This window comes from Telmatherina bonti (assembly GCF_933228915.1).
Source record: "Telmatherina bonti genome assembly, chromosome: 3".
Classification (NCBI taxonomy): Eukaryota; Metazoa; Chordata; class Actinopteri; order Atheriniformes; family Telmatherinidae; genus Telmatherina; species Telmatherina bonti.
In genome coordinates, this window is record NC_136621.1 from 31,299,823 (window position 1) to 31,317,423 (window position 17,601).

Here is a 17,601-nt window from a genome sequence, read left to right on the forward strand (position 1 = left end):
TGACCATGTGGAAAAGAATTTGCCACATATTTACTGTCATTCTATATCCGAGAGTGAGAACAACACAAGCAATAAATGAAATAATAAGGGACATTACAGATAAGTGGGACTGCTATCGCACTTATTTAAGATGTCCCTTGACTCAATTGAATACCTGGTTGTGCAATCTACAGCAGGAATAACCACAACCAAGTTTTCGATAACTGGCAGAGTCTTTCACATCGCTGTGGAGGAATTTTGGCCCACTTGTCTCCACATATAGGTTTGGAAATCTTTTTTCCTTAATAAAAATCACTATCTTAAAACTGTATTTTTAGGTTATAATAAAATTTGTGTGATGAAATGAGACATTTAAGGATGACAAATTTGCAAACTAGTAAGATATCAGGATGGGGGCAAACACTTTTTCACAACACTGAATGAGATTTATTCATTATCAATCTATTTTAAAAAAAATAAACACGTGAAAAATCTGTGTTCAGTTGTTCTACAGTGGTAATCTTATTCTGTTTAATATTTTTACTTCATGTTCTCAATCAATGCATAATCACAATATTTCAAGGGCACGTTTATTTTTAGTTTATATCAAATCTTAACAAAATCCTACATATGGCACAAAAAGAACAATGTTTTTCTCTTCTCAAATACTTAAAGACATACAGTGATCACTAGTTGTTTAAAAAATGAATTCAAGTTTTGATGGTTTTGCCTTTTTTAGATTTACATTTTCAAATTTAAGATGCTAAATTAAAGCAAAGAAACACAAATGTATCTGCAAGACCAATAAAAAAAAATAAAAAAAAAATAAAAAAAAACAAGATTGTGAAACTTAATTGATAACATCCCCCCCAATGCATAAGTTATTTCAAGAGTGTGAAAATGGGTACAGTATCCCATGTACATTTACAAAATCCTTATAAACAGAATTTTAAAATACAGGAATGGTCACTGAAAGGAACATTTTTGTTCATGAGAACGTTATTCTGCTGTCTCCAGTGTGATATCTACATGTTCCTCTTCACTGTAACTGCCTTGGAGGAAATTACAGTGATGCTATTTAAGCAATATCAAAATATACATCTTCTATGTGCCCATCATAAATAATTTTTTTTAATTCATGAAACAAGAGTTCATGAATTCCTGATTTCAGTATGAATGTTGAATTACAATTACTTAAATACTCACAGGAAATGTAAACATTGCATATGACTTATAAAAAAAAAAAAAGAAGAAAGCTTTTACCACTTTTCTTCCTCGTGGTCTTCTATCACTAGTTAAGAAATAAAAGACCTACTTTCTCACTATCGAGGTGTGATAGCTGTCACTGAATGCAATAAATCATTTAGTAGTAATAGTTCATGGTATCCCTCTCTACCAGTTTGAGTTGAAAACTTTCTTGCACATGTTTGAATTCTCCTGGTGAAGAGGGAATTCCGAACCAGGAACAAGCAGGGTTTTCTTATTTCGTGACATGGCGCTTTTACCTGATGACAAATTCTCATACTTGGTAAGATATTCCCTAGAAGACAAAAAAAAAAAGAAAAAAGAAAAAGAATTTAAAAGACAAAATACCAGCTTTTCTGTTCTAATTTAGTGAGTTATACAATACCTGACAGGGAATGTAGCCTTGTCCATCTGCATGCAGACAAGGAAGGGGTATTCAGAGAATTGGACAGTGGTGATGAAGTCTAGAGATGCCTCCGTTTCAAAGCTCACCTCCAAACCGGACCTCAAAAAGTCCATATCCACAGTGACATTACCAGTGACCACTAATGCTCCCCTGGAAGAATCAGATAAAAAACTCATTAAAAGTGTTCAATTTTTAATATGCAAAGCTGTAGTCATCTAGTTTAATGTGATTTACCTACAGTAATGGAGTCAAATTTCCAAACTATCCAATATGAAATACAATCTTCATTAAACAAATTAAGAAAATTAACACCACTACTTTAAACCAGTGTCAGGAAAATACAAGTGACCCCAGTCAGGACTGGGGCAGGAGCAGTTTACAATCTTGCATGTGCACAACAAAGGTAAAGACAGTCTGCATTATAAAAATTGTGCAACCCTGAAAAAGAAAAAACAAAACAAAACAAAACTCCTGTGTTGCAGCTTGAATGCTCACTGAATACAATGGCCCAAGTTAAGGTGTTAAAACTGAATCAAGTCTGTATCATGTTAATAAATTTTCAACCCAAATCAGTCTAAATGAAAATACCTAAATTGTGTCAGGCTTGACCACCAACAATTGTTATGCATTCATAATTGTAATTGCTAATCCTGCCATCTATTTACATGATCAATCTGCAGTTAAATTTAGTTTTTCAAAATGCTAAAATCACTTCCATGTACACCAAACAAGCCATTCTTTGCGTAATCTGCAGCAATACCTGTATTCAACACTGGCTGGTGTTTCTTCTTATCATTTTCAAATCACAATAGAAAAAGGAAAATGTAAATAAAAAATAAAAAAAATTTTCTGAACAATTTCACATTTTTACTCTGGAACCACTATTCCACTTTGGTTTCTGCCAAAGTTAATCTCAAATAATCTTGCAACTGTTTGGATATTTATAAAACTACGTAGCAAATATTAACCATACTTAATACACTTCTGTATTAGAAAAATGTTTGTTTTATATAAAGGATTGACAAACCCATCTCTGTCACTTCTGAAGATCATGGAGACATGTCCTGGCAAAGATGCCAGGGTGGTTTGTTCTGCCTCTATAGATAGGCTATCCGGCTACTATCAGAGTGGAGGAGGGAAGAGGTGCAACTATGCTGATCCATTCACCTCCCTCTGTCATTCCTCTCCACACACACACATAATCTACAGTCATTTAGCAGAAGCCCCTCCCTGAGCCGTCACCTTATCGTGGTGGAGGGGTTTGTGCGTCCCGAAGATCCTAGCAGCTATGTTGTCGGGGGCTTTATGCCCCTGGTAGGGTCACCCATGGCAAACAGGTGTCTAGGGGAGGGACCAGACCAAGCACGGCTCATCGACCTCTACGATGACGACCAACCTGGGCATGAATGTTCCCTTGCCCGGACGCGGGTTACCGGGACCCCCCTCTGGAGCCAGGCCTGGAGGTGGGGTACGAGAGCGAGCGTCTGGTGGCCGGGCCTTCGCCCATGGGGCCCGGTCGAGTTCAGCCCGAAAGGGTTACATGGGCCCCACCTCCCGTGGGCTCACCATCTGCGTGACGAGCCGTAGGGGTCGGGTGCAATGTGAGCTGGGCGGCAGCAGGGGGCGGGGACCCTGGCGGTCCGATCCCCGGCTGCAGAAGCTGGCTCTAGAGACGTGGAACGTCACCTCTCTGGTGGGGAAGGAGCCTGAGCTTGTGCACGAGGTTGAGCGGTTAGATACAGTTGGACTCACCTCGACGCATGGCTTGGGCTCTGGAACCAGTACCCTCGAAAGGGGCTGGACTTTCTTCCACTCTGGAGTTGCTCATGGTGGGAGGCGCCGAGCAGGTGTGGGCATTCTCATCAGCCCCCAGCTTTGTGCCTGCACGTTGGGGTTTACCTCGGTGGATGAAAGGGTAGTTTCCCTTCGCCTCCGGGTGGGGGGACGGGTCCTGACTGTTGTCTGTGCTTATGCGCCGAACAGCAGTTCAGAGTACCCACCCTTTCTGGAGTCCTTGGAGGGAGTGCTGGAGGGTGCTCCTTCTGGGGACTCCATTGTTCTGCTGGGGGACTTCAATGCTCACGTGGGCAATGACAGTGAGACCTGGAGGGGAGTGATTGGGAGGCATGGTCCCCCCCCCTCTGAACCCAAATGGTGTTTTGTTATTGGACTTCTGTGCTCGTCATGGATTGTCTATAACGAACACCATGTTCCAGCATAAGAGTGTCCATATGTACACCTGGCATCAGGATTCCCTGGGCCGCAGTTCAATGATCGACTTTGTAGTCGTATCGTTGGATCTGCGGCCACATGCCTTGGACACTCGGGTGAAGAGGGGGGCGGAGATGTCAACTGATCACCACCTGGTGGTGAGTTGGCTCAGGTGGTGGGGGAGGAAGCCGGTCAGATCTGGCAGACCCAAACGTGTTGTGAGGGTCTGCTGGGAACGTCTGGCTGAGTCCCCCGTCAGAGCGAGCTTCAACTCCCACCTTCAGCAGAGCTTCAACCATGTCCCGAGTGAGGCGGGGGACATTGAGTCCGAATGGGCTGTGTTCCGTGCCTCTATTGCTGAGGCGGCCAGCCTGAGCTGTGGCTGTAAGGTCGTTGGTGCCTGTCATGGCGGTAATCCCAGGACTCGTTGGTGGACACCAACGGTGAGGGATGCTGTCAAGCTGAAGAAGGAGTCCTATCGGGCCTTCTTGGCCTGTGGGACTCTGGAGGCAGCTGATGGGTACCGGCGGGCTAAGCGGCATGCGGCTTCGGCTGTTGCAGAGGCAAAAACTCGGGCATGGGAGGAGTTCGGCGAGGCCATGGAGAAAGACTTCCGGACGGCTTCGAGGAGATTCTGGTCCACCATCCGGCGGCTCAGGAGGGGGAAGCAGTGCTCCATCAATACTGTGTACAGTGGAGGTGGGGAGCTGCTGACCTCAACTCGGGACGTAGTGGGTCGGTGGAAGGAATACTTCGAAGACCTCCTCAATCCTACCAACACGTCTTCCGATGAGGAAGCAGAGCTGGTGGACTCAGGGGTGGACTCTCCTATCTCTGGGGCTGAAGTCGCTGAGGTGGTCAAAAAGCTCCTTGGCGGCAAGGCCCCGGGGGTGGATGAGATCCGCCCAGAGTTCCTTAAGGCTCTGGATGCTGTGGGGCTGTCCTGGCTGACATGCCTCTGCAGCATTGCGTGGACATCGGGGGCAGTACTGCTGGATTGGCAGACTGGGATGGTGGTCCCCCTTTTTAAGAAGGGGGACCGGAGGGTGTGTTCCAATTACAGGGGAATCACACTCCTCAGCCTCCCTGGTAAGGTCTATTCAGGGGTCCTGGAGAGGAGGGTCCGCCGGATAGTCGAATCCCGGATTGAGGAGGAGCAGTGTGGTTTTCGTCCTGGTCGCGGAACAGTGGACCAGCTCTATACCCTCTTTGGGGTTCTGGAGGGGGCATGGGAGTTTACCCAACCAGTCTACATGTGTTTTGTGGACCTGGAGAAGGCATTCGACCGTATCCCCCAGGGGCTCCTGTGGGGGGTACTCCGGGAGTATGGGGTACCGGACCCCCTCGTACGGGCTGTCTGGTCCCTGTACGACAGGTGTCAGAGCTTGGTCCGCATTGCCGGTAGTAAGTCGGATTCGTTTCCGGTTAGGGTTGGACTCCGCCAAGGCTGCCCTTTATCACCGATTCTGTTCATAACTTATATGGACAGAATTTTCTAGGCGCAGCCGAGGTGTTGAGGGGATCCGACTTGGTGGCCTCAGGATTGGGTCCCTGATTTTTGCGGATGACGTGGTCCTGGTCGTGATCTCCAGCTCTCGCTTGAGCGATTCGCGGCCGAGTGTGAAGCGGCTGGGATGAGAATCAGCACCTCCAAATCTGAGACCATGGTCCTCAGCCGGAATAGGGTGGATTGCTCTCTCCGGGTCGGGAGTGAGGTCCTGCCTCAAGTGGAGGAGTTTAAATATCTCGGGGTCTTGTTCACGAGTGAGGGAAGGATGGAGCGCGAGATCGACAGACGGATCGGTGCGGCGTCTTCAGTAATGCGGGCTCTGCGCCGGTCTGTCGTGGTGAAGAAGGAGCTGAGCCAGAAGGCGAAGCTCTCAATTTACCAGTCGATCTACATTCCTACCCTCACCTATGGTCATGAGCTGTGGGTCGTGACCGAAAGAACGAGATCTTGTATACAGGCGGCTGAAATGGGTTTCCTCCGCAGGGTGGCCGGGCTCACCCTTAGAGATAGGGTGAGGAGCTCGGTCATCCGGGAGGGGCTCAGAGTAGAGCCGCTGCTCCTCCGCATCGAGAGGAACCAGTTGAGGTGGCTCGGGCATCTGGTCAGGATGCCTCCTGGACGCCTCCCTGGTGAGGTGTTCCAGGCACGTCCCTCTGGGAGGAGACCCCGGGGAAGACCCAGGACACGCTGGAGGGATTATATCTCTCGGCTGGCCTGGGAACGCCTCGGGATCCTCCCCGCAGAGTTGGAAAATGTGGCTGGGGAGAGGGAAGTCTGGGCTTCCCTGCTTAGGCTGCTGCCCCCGCGACCTGACCCCGGATAAGTGGCAGAAGATGGATGGATAATCTTAGAGGTTAATTCCAAGATCTGACCCTCTATTGTGGTCAAAAAATTGACAAATGACACAAAAAGTATTTTTATCTAAAATTTAAGTATTGCAACATCAGCACTGTCTTTTATACACCAGCCTTGCCACTAAATATAATATCCACCATTTGTCACGTAGAAATGATATCATATGCTACTTGTGGGATATATTTGAATGTTAAAAATCTGTCACTTTATTCGTAAACCTCGTTTCATCATCAGATGCTGTGAGCATACTGATTCCAGAGTGATGATGTGCTCCATTTTCAGCAGCTACTGTTTCGCACTGACTGTAATGTTTTTAAAATAGAGAACCAGACAGGACTGACGTGACGGTCGCACAAGAAAGCTGACAGGTGGGAAGCACAATACTGGAGCATGTCCAAAGTGCCAGTGGAACCAATGAATCAGACAGCTCTTGAAGACCTTCTAAAGTTTGCATAAATCTAACATCAACAGAAATCTATTTGTAGTTATGTGACATGGCTGGAACTGCTAAAATGATTTAAAAGTTCAATCACCAAGCTTATTTCTAAGACTTGTCTTACTATCAAAGGGCTCTTTGACCTACAAGTGTGTTACATCATACTATGCATACAATACTTGACAAATTTAGGAAAATAATCCATCACATTTCACAACCTTATCCTGGATTTACACCACAATGAACATTGCATTACATGCTGAAGTTTCACAGTAGCTGTGATGTGACAAAACGGCATAAAAGTTGTTTATGTTATTGCCTCCGAATAGTACCTGTTGTTGACGCTGGTCTTGGACTCTCTGTACCACAGACTTATCTCCATTCCTCCAGAAATGTCAATGGCTAACCCTCCTTGAAACTCTGCACTTGCCTTCAAACCAGACTGCAATTGGATAACCTGCATGACAATAAATGAGAAGAAACTGTTCATACAAGATGTCCTGACACTCAAAATGAATAATCTCTTAATGATGGTATAAATTTATGCTTTAAATTTAAGACATGCATTACATTTATTAAGGTCACAGGAAAAAAAACGTTCTTTAGTTTTAAAGCTCCCATACTATACCCTCAATCATTAATACAACATAGCAATCACATAATGACACCTCTGCTTTTCAACTAACCGTAAACCTGTAATTTTAAACCTGTCAATGTAAAAGCACTCCTCTGAAGGCAAGCAAATGTATATTATTAATATATATAAGAGCATTGTGGAGCTATTACCAGTAAATGTCCAGTGTGAATGGGATCTGATCTTAATGTGGCTACTTACCTCAGAGTGATCACTCAGCAGGATGAGGCCTTTCACTACATTCATGGGGTCTCCGGTCATAGAGAACATTTTAGACATGAGATCACTGTAACCCTTGAAGAACGTGACAGGTCTTAACTGGACATCAAACAGCAGGGCTGACATCCCAGCAAATGATTCCAAGTCTTCCTCTCCTTCATCAGGCGTTGCAGCAATTAGGGACTCCAGGCCCTGGGCTTCGATCGCTACCTGAAAAACAAAAGGTACAATGAAATAGAAGTTTGATTCTATTGATGCTTTACGAAAACTTTGTGTGTCTCATTTTTAAATATTCAAGTACCTGTAGTCCATGCAGCATTGCTTCATTACTAGCACCATAAATGTTCATGTTACTTCTCCTCAAGATCCCAGAGCCTGAATACAGGATGTCCAAACTGTATGTGGAGGTCACATCAGCAGATTCTGGGGGTGAGACATGGTTCTCTTTACTGTTAGTTGTTCACATAAACACAATTTAATGGTCATGTAATGTTAATCTTGAATACCACTCAATTATTTAATTAAAAAACACATAAATACTATTGTGCTTTTTTTTTCCACTTTTAAGTTTCTTTGAAAAAAAAAAAATCTCTTTGCTCAGTTTATTTCAGTAGTATAGGATAGACTTAGCTATATTGTGTGTAGATTTTAGTTTGCACAACAGCAAGTAATGAGATTTTTTTTTTTTTAAAATAATACACACTAAGTCTTCAAGTTTTTAAAGACTATACATTTTCCGCAATTTTTTAATTGTCTCTTAGTGTAATTTAGTTTATAGAAATTTTATTAGCTCTATGAAAACATTAGTTACTTTAGCGGCTTATAAGCAGTTCAAGACAGTGCTATTATAAATTTAATTAACTTATTAATGATGGTTCTCAAATAACAGGAATGCATTTCAGCATAAGATGTTTCTGTTGAAAACCAGAAAAAAAAAGTAATTCAGGTATTAAGGAGGCCAAAAGAGCATGTAAGAGCTCATTAAAAGTATTTCCTTGCTTAAAGTAGAAGTCAACAAGTCACTGGTAAAAAAATAATATGGAAATTCTGCACAATGTTTAGTTCCTAAAGTTGTATTTAGAAGTCTGCATTAACATTACTTCAGTTAATATGACTAGTACAAAACAATATGAAGAAAAATGTAAACATTATCCTTTCTGGTATTGTTTATCACTGATATTTTGACAAAGATTTTTTTTTTCTTTTTATTCAGTAGTTGAAGTTTGTCTTTTTTTATCTTATTTTTTAAACTTACGTGTCATAAATCCTGAGTATGCCGACGATGACCCAACTTTAGCAAAACGATCATAATTATGGGAAATCATGTCTCTCATTGCTTGTCGCACAACCTTACTGGAAAAAAAAGAGCAAAAATAGTCATTTAATGAGGTGTAATCCATGGCATAAACAAACTTCTTGTCATTTTAAACGGGTCTGATCTTCTGTACTGCACACCTGGCAGGCATCTGAAAGCGGACGATGTCTTGGATCTTTGACAGCATGTACTTGTTCATTTCATGAGGTAAGTTTCCAATTGACAGGAGCAGATTTTTGACCTCCATGTATGAAGGGTTGCTGCTGAGGATGACATCAGCAGCTGCAGCTCTCACATTTTTCTCATAGATACGACGATTCTGGTGGTAAACCCTGTTCACCGTCTGCTTAACCTGGAAAACATAAAGGTATCAGATGTGAGACACAAAATAGCAGTAAAACACATTAAAGGAGCATCAACTTAAACTGTGGCTTACCTCGGTGGTTATGAGACTGACACTGTATCTCTGCAGCGAAGTAAGGGCGATAGTGCTGTAAGATCCCACCTCTGACTCTGCATATTTAGTAAAGATGGGAATGGCCTCTGGTAGCAGAGAGTTCTTCAGGGCCAGAAGATACATCTGGATCTCACTCTCAACCTGTGTGCTATCAGGACCCTCTAAAATGATCTTTTTCACTTCAACCACTGTCTAAAAGACAAACATACAAACGGATATTTAGTCTGCTGGTGTTTATTTAAGTTTGGATGCATTTTAATAAATTTCTCACAAGATTTTTTTTCTTTAAGGCATGGATGTTGCTTTATTTTAAGTTGTTATATAAGGGGCATTTTTGTAAACTCACTGGTAAATCGCATCCTCCTTTCATACAGAGCTTGTGGACCAGCGCTCCCATTATGATCACCACTGATTCTTTAATTTCTGTGCTGCCAATTTTTCCTTTGGAAATATCCTGAAAAGACAACATTTATACTTCCAGTTTAACACAAATATTGACTGATAACATATTTATCTTGTACTTTACATTTGAAATTAAATCTCAAAGTGCTACAGTGAGCAGGGTTAAAAACAGCAATAAACAGAAAAAATGTAACAAAGAAACAAAAACAGCAACAAAACAATAAAAATAAAAAGAAATTGGCCATAAAAAGCTTAAATGCATTATTTGTTTCTCAAATACCTATAGATTCATTTAATAAAAAGATAACACTCAACAGTGCATGTTGAATTCATATCAAATTATACAATATTTGAATATTATCTATCACTATATGGCAAAAAAATTATAGTCTGTAAAGAGTTGCTTTTTGCTGAATTCTAGGAAACAGAAAAACATAATTTTCTGTTTAGTAGCAAAAATCTATCATAAAAATGTACTGCAGCTAGATGTTCCCAGATGACAGAACGTTTTAGAACTTGCTTTAACGTGGTACTTACCAGCAAAGCTTTGAGCATCGTCTCATCAGGATGTGAGGCAAAGCCACATGCATAGAGAAACCTCTCTTGCAGAACCAAACCCTTGGCATCAGTGAAGTTAAGAAACTCAAGCATGGCATCCAGAGATGCCGGTGTCTGCGAGGAAGTCACAGCATCCACCACCTGAGGTCTGACATTCGCACAAATAAGTTAAACAAAGCTGCAAACAATAAGTTAATATGTAAAGATAACTGCATTTGTATGCCTAAGTCTTTAAAATGACTTCAGAAAGACACCATAGTGTCAACAGTAGCAAAATAAGACGTAGAAATGAAGGAGGAGCTTCTTTACAGAGATGTCTTGCTGGCACTCTTCAGCACTTTGAGGATCTCGTCCTTGGATGCCTTCCTAATGCTCTGGATGAGGGCCAGGAAGCTGCGAGGAGCTGTGGTCTTGGACAGGCTTGCTGGCTCCAGCTGCTTCTTTTCAGACTGCCAATGTTCAAAAAGCTAAGAGGGAGGGCACAGGGAAAGAGGGGGATTAGAAGACAGATCATTCTCACAGACTCATTAAAGTACAAAAATACATTATATCTGGTTACAAATACAGTGCTATTAAGAGTCTTTTTTAAATAATGACATACAGTTTGTGGAGGCAGAGTTGATGTGCAACAGATGGATCACTGAGAATCCAACTAGCCCCATGTTTTCCACTGGTAGTGGCCACAGCACTGTATTTTCACTTACAACAGCGAATGACCTTAAAAAGTTAAACTTATTGTATGACAAAGCCCAACTATTTGTTCAAGTAGCTGCCACCATGCAAGTTAATGCAAAACTGTGTCTGGGAATGACGGCAAAAGTAAAAATCTACTGAACTAAAATTAAACGGAACTCACTGATGGGCAGCCTTTGCACTTGGATTTCACCTTCTCAGCCACAATACCAACAGCTGCCAGTTTGCCATCAATTGACTTGACAACTTGAGAAACATCTTTTCCAGCAGCCTCCAGTGGTCCAGCCTCAGTCCCTACCAACATGAGGTTTTGCCTATTAAAAGAGGGAGACACACATTTAAAGTGTGCAATTATTAAGACATGGAATCACAAATAAATATGTATAGTGTGAAGAATATGTTGACATCTTGAAGTACAAATTGCAAAGCAAAAAAATTACACTCACTATGATGGCTGTACGAAGTCAACAAAACTGTTCTAGAGTCAGTGCTGGGGGTTAAATGTCAAACTAAGGTAGAGCATGGCTTTTTCTAGGGTGTCTAAAATACAATTATTATTTTCACGTAATTTAAATGAATAAAAGTATAAACATTACATTCCATTTCTTCCAACATAACAACCTTAATTATAGTGGATCGCTACCTGGAAACAACTTTAGCAGCAGTAGATCTACGTGCATTCACAGCCAGTGAGTGCGTTTCTTCAGCCACAGCTGAGCGAATAAAGCCGTCTTCAAGTGTGAACACTGTAACAGAGTTGGACTTCTTGCTGATACCCAAGACCTAAATAAGAGAAAGAACATGTAGACAGTATCAGTAACCTACTTACAAAAGTTTATCCTTCAGTACGATGAGTTTGTTCAGATGCAGACTAACCTTACTATGTGTGGTAAATCCGGTCTCTGAAGTTTTACATGTGTCCAGGGTCTTTGTTCTTGTTACTTGACCTTTTACAGCTTGATACTGAACTGTACATCTACCAGACACATCATTCTGTTTGAAGACATAGATGAGATTGCTTTCATTGGTTGCATGTAATAAAGTTTTACTTAATTTAATGTCATATGGGTCAATGTTTACCTCTACAGCCTTCCCGGTATGGAGCTGATATTGGAATAAGCTGGCCAGTCCTCTTTTTAGATTCTTGATGGTTGCAGGTTCTGCCCAGTAGGAATAAAATGCTTTTGTCTATAACAGATATGTGAAATGAAAACTGTCATAATAGAAAGGTGTGCTTTCTAACAAAGCATTTTAATACACTTTGGCCAGCAGATAAAGCAGCTACTGAGGTAAACAACCTCCAGCGCCCCTGCTCACATTGGCCTTCAGGGTGTCAGGTTTCCTTTGCACACTTGTGTACAGAAACATGTGTGCATACTTATGACATCAAGAAGTATTTACATTGTATGTTATTCTTTGAAGTGCAGTTCAAAAACAAGCTCAGACTACTTTAGTATTAGCACCTAGAGTTAAAAAAAAAACAGTTATAATACGATATCATAAACTAACAATATTTTTTTTAACTAAATAATCTATAAAAAAAATAAAATTAAAAAAATTTTTTAAAAAAACACAATGACATGGCAGGTGATTTCATTCAACATAGTTACTTAATATGGATTATTTAAAGTTATTTGAATTGTAAAGCAAACATGCCATTTCTGTCATGACAGGCTTTCACCCAAAAAGAATATAAAAGTTATTTCGCATGGTAGCCATTGTCACTAGCACCAGTCACTTTGGATAAAAGTGTCTGCCAAGAATAGATTCAATGATAATAAATCCACAGTGGCTAAATTATGGCATTTGTTGCATGTTTATATCTTAATTTGTTTTCTTGCAGACATGTAAATTCAAAGATCCCTGACTTTTTCCTGTTCTCAATCATAGTATCTAGAATTTTGCCAGGATGCAGATCTATATTTGATATCTTGGAAAATCTGTTGGAACTTCTCCTGTATTTTCTGGCCAAGCACCCTGACTATTTATTGTAGAGCCATATGCATACTCACTGAATATTGCCCAATCTCACAATTATAAATCCTTCAAAAAAGGAATTCCAGGATTTTGATTCTGAAAATTTAATGGAATCTAAGTAAAACAAAAGACCCGTTCTAAGAAAAAAATCCATCCTTAACCTTCGCCACTACCTTGCAATAACATTCCAATACTGTTTTGTTTTTTTTTTGTCATTTTATATCTTTGAAAGGTCTTGTTACCTCATTGATGCATAGATATAGCTCATATTTACTGACTGACATACCTCTTCACCTCTTCCACACATTTTTTCCCTTTAAGGCTGTATTAAATAGTTGAAATGACGGCTCAGGTTCAACTAGTCCTGAAACATTGGTGTCACACTACAAACATATCTAGAGAGGCTTAAGTTTGGCTCAGTGATGGACCGTGTCCCGGTCATGAATGTCAGCCGTCTGTTACTTTATCTTACAGTGTCTCCTTTACAGTATGAAATTTATTTGTGGTACCCAACCACAATATCAGATAGGACCACCATAAATAGACTGTCCACTGCTACTGTGTGATTTTTCTCTGCCACACGCCTGCCATCGAATCCAACAACACCAGAGTCAGTCATTTATCTTTTTCACAAACACACAGGACGCAAAATGAACCTGCATGAGTTTAAATTTTAGATAAATATCTCAAGTGCTCCCAAATGGCCTTTTGATTTATTCAATTGTTACAACAGTAAAGTGGCATGGAAACAATCTGCTGATCGTTTAAGTGTAAACCAGTAGAAATAATGCTCAAACAATCCCACATTAATTGCAATTCTCACTGAGCATTAGAAAAAGAAATGAACAAAATATTTTCGAATGGGTTAACTATATAATAAGGGGCTTTTTGAGGGTTAACAAGTACTCAAATACTGTGCAGATATGCCGAGAGAAATTATAACAAATACATTTGTAGTTTTTACATTTTTAAAATTCTTGCTGGTTTATGAATGATTAAATTTGTATGTGTATAATGATTAAATAAATACAATTATGAAGTGTAAAATTTAGAATTTAAAAAATTGAATTAATATGCTGTAAATAAATAACAACCAATAGTCAATAGAGTAAGTGCTTAGAAAATCTAATTAGTGTTTTATCCATCAATCACACATAAATGAACACATGAAAGTTTCTAATGCACTATGTTTAACTAGTCTGCTTATATAATGCTAAATGATTTCTATACTACTAGTAAAGCTATTATGGACAACTCATAAACTACTTCTAAATAGGTATATTTTCTAATCTTTACTGCCCATTTGGACACAGCGCTTAATCATAAACACTGACTTCAGTAATGTTGGTTTACCTCAGCATAATCCTTGTCAAACTCTGGTCATTATTTTACTGTAACTCATTCAGTCACTGACACTCTGCACTTGTTGACCTTTGTACACACTTATGTACACACACATAATTAATTTCTCTGGTAGTTTCCCTGCCAGCATCATCACTGTAGTAAAATCAGGCTTGTTAAGGACAACAGCAATGCCCTGAGCACCGGAAGTACAACGTTGACTTCTTTTTTCGGCGTTGTATCTTTTATTACCCACTAGCTGCTTGAAATGTAAACCACTAAAAGTACTGGCTTACTGGAAAGATAAAAATCCGGCAGAAAATCCATGACAACAGTTTCATTGTCAGTGTTTTTACCTTTCCATTTTTGAGGTGCAGCAGGAATGGTTTTGTCAGAGCTGCCAGTTTGGTTTTCCCCAAAATGCTTTCCATTGTGGATCCATGTAGGACATTTTTCTTCTCTGGTCTGTGATTTGCAGGCTCGATCTTCACATTTGAGATCTGTTGAAGGCAGCATAATTAGTTTTTTCAAGATAAAACAAACCAAACCAATAAAACAGGCAGGCATAAACTACCAGTCAAAAGTGTATACACACTTTCCCTGTCCAAGCTTTTGATTGTTACTGTACACTCGCAGATCAAAACATCATGTGCATAACAATATAAAGTTCACTTGTTTATATTTTTTTTTTTTTGCACTATCTATATCTGCTCTGCTGACATATGGGCTACAAAGACTTCTAATAGCATCTTGGACAAGTTTGTTATTCACCTTAGGATTTAAACATAAACAAGGAGAATATGTCTTTCATTTTTATGGTCCTAATATCTCAAACAAATTATTATAAAACCTGAAATCTGATCTAAACTTTAAGTTTTTTAAAATCAGGTTTTATTCAGTTCTATTCTAATTTAGCAGACACATTTCTTGTCTTATTGATTATATTTCCTCAAAGTGATGGTGTTTATGGTGTCAATTATTATGAGGACAATTACAGTGATGATGTATTTCTCTTTGACGTCCGCTTGTATCATTTTTACCTCACTGAATGCATTCTGTTGTCTGTTTTATATCTATTTTAGCTTTTTCAGTGTCCACATTTCTTTTTCTTTAACTTTGTTTTAATGCTTCCAAATTACATTGCTTTTATTCCTTTTAGTGTATTTTAATTTTCCTATTGCATGTTTCTTTTACACCTTGTAATGCTTTTCCTGTTTAATGTAAAGCACTTTGAGTGATTTTGTACATTAAATGTGCTATATAAAGAAGCCTGCCATGCCTTTTAAAACACATAGGATGATATTATGCCTTTCTTAAACATGATTATACCAACGTACCACCAACTGAATCAGCTGGTCATCCTTGGTGTTTGGATCTCTCCAAACCAGGTTAACGTTCACATCACTTGAGATTCTATAGCCAGTGCTGCGCTCACTTGACCTTCTGGCCTTGTCAAGCAGGACCTCAGTGGTGTAGCTGAATTTGTACAGCTGGTTGTTGTTCAGCCGGGGTCCAACTGCAACATCTGAAGAAACAAGGGAAACGCAGTTGGAAAAACAAACCCACAGTAAGAGTGATCTAAGAATGAACTCTCAGTTTAGGTGATTTATATAGATAATGGACACTGGTCAAAATGTGTTTTATTTGTACCATGTCACATCTGCTTTCTCTCAAATACATTTCACACACACACTGCTATGAAAGACCTTTTTTCCCCCTCACATAACAGAAAGCTCTTACTCTTCAGTGTCCCTTTTAAATGACAGAGGTGGACAATGAATAAGGATCACAGGTGATTCAATCATCTGCCATTGAACTGGGTGTGTTCCAGGTGAGAGGAGATAGAAATCTCTCCTCAGCTCTAATAATGACAAGCTTAGACATGACTTTCAGCCAAGACAGAAAAGAGACTGACGTGTCGTTATTTGATTTCATCATCAGTCCCCCTTTTAGAGCAGAAACACTCCCATCAAACAAAAATGCAGAGTCTGATTGTCGCTGGAACAGCTGGCAAAATGTTTCAGGGACAAGAAGTAAAGTATCAATGCAACTTGTTTTTGTTGTGCTTTACTTTCTAATGTGTCCTGGCTTATGCTCTTCTTCTTATCATTTAGTGATGTAATCAAACTGCACAAAAAGAAGATAATCCACTGACCATGGATATGGGGAGACGTTTCCAGCTAAATTAATTTATTTCCTGATATAAACATCTCAGCCCTGATGTAAAGATTTAAAAAATTTCAACCAAATACTCAGAAAGACCCTTATTAATTAACCTGTTTCATCATCAAGAAAATACCTTCTTTAAAGTGTACAAGTTACAATAGCTTATTTCAACTGACTTAGAATTTAAAAGCCACCCTTCTATACCAACACGATCATTTAGTGTTTATCTGAAAGGACTTGTGGGCACCCAAACACCCAAATAATGTCTGGCAAAGGAAAAATAAAAAGATCACAATAAGCAACCAACTCACCTTTAGTAGATGCTGAAACAGAGGAGGCTGCACAGAGAAAGAATGCAACAACAACCAACATAATTTATGCAAAAAGAATCAAACCGGCACTAAAGAGTCAGTGGCTGAAGTGGCACCAAAAGGCCAAAGAGAAAGGCAAAGCAAGTCCAAACCTCTCCTGTTATGTTTTATCTGAGGGGAGGGCAGACTCCAAACTCCACGCTCAAGTACTAAGTACGAGATGCCAGCAAATCATTAACCTTAGTCAGCAGCACAGATTTGACAGGAACTTCTAGTTGTGACAGATGCGTTTAGGTGTTTCCTTTTAACTCAGCAGGGCGGCTTCTGCGTCTGCGCGCGGAGATGTGGTTGATTAATCAACACGATCACATTAAATATTTCTCAAGCGAGTAAGATATGATGTCTTGCGTTTATACTTTCAAATACACGTCGTAAAACTCGGTAACAAGTGAAATTAATAGACTTAGGAGATTTAAAAGTAAAGAAAACGTGTTATATTTACCACGAGCTGGCGGAGAGAGGTCTTCATGTCAGACACCTTTCACCTAATTTCTCCTCCTGGTGAACAGGCCCTACTTTGTCGTCGTGACCTTGTTGGAGGAAATGGGCAGTCTTGTAAGAGAGAAAAAAAAAACAACCTTCCAGCTCAAATTACAGCGCCCCCAAGATTTGTAACCCTTTAAGTTTGTAGAAAATACGGATTTGTCTGCCTCTGCCTAGTATTTAGTGGAGCCTTGATTATTTATCATTATCTTCTTCTTAGCAATTCAATATGATATCATATTCAACTTTATATTTATTTTTTTTCTATTCATTTTGTGTGAAAACATTTCATCTTGAGGCATATTTAATGGGACTGCTGCTTCTGGTTGATCATCTTGCATTC

At 40.1% G+C, this 17,601-nt stretch overlaps 1 protein-coding gene across 1 annotated transcript; it reads right to left on the minus strand.

Annotated features, from left to right (window-relative positions):
* Positions 1-1,371: 1,371 nt before the first annotated feature.
* mttp (microsomal triglyceride transfer protein) lies at positions 1,372-16,776 on the minus strand (the record flags this gene model as incomplete). The annotated part of the gene is made up of 18 exons (XM_079264618.1): positions 1,372-1,519; positions 1,610-1,780; positions 6,975-7,099; positions 7,478-7,705; positions 7,797-7,918; positions 8,751-8,848; positions 8,951-9,162; positions 9,247-9,459; positions 9,614-9,721; positions 10,207-10,375; positions 10,537-10,694; positions 11,084-11,234; positions 11,564-11,703; positions 11,797-11,913; positions 12,001-12,108; positions 14,595-14,738; positions 15,576-15,763; positions 16,716-16,776. 18 exons carry the CDS (start codon positions 16,774-16,776, stop codon positions 1,372-1,374), a joined length of 2,661 nt encoding a protein of 886 aa, XP_079120744.1.
* Positions 16,777-17,601: the final 825 nt, after the last annotated feature.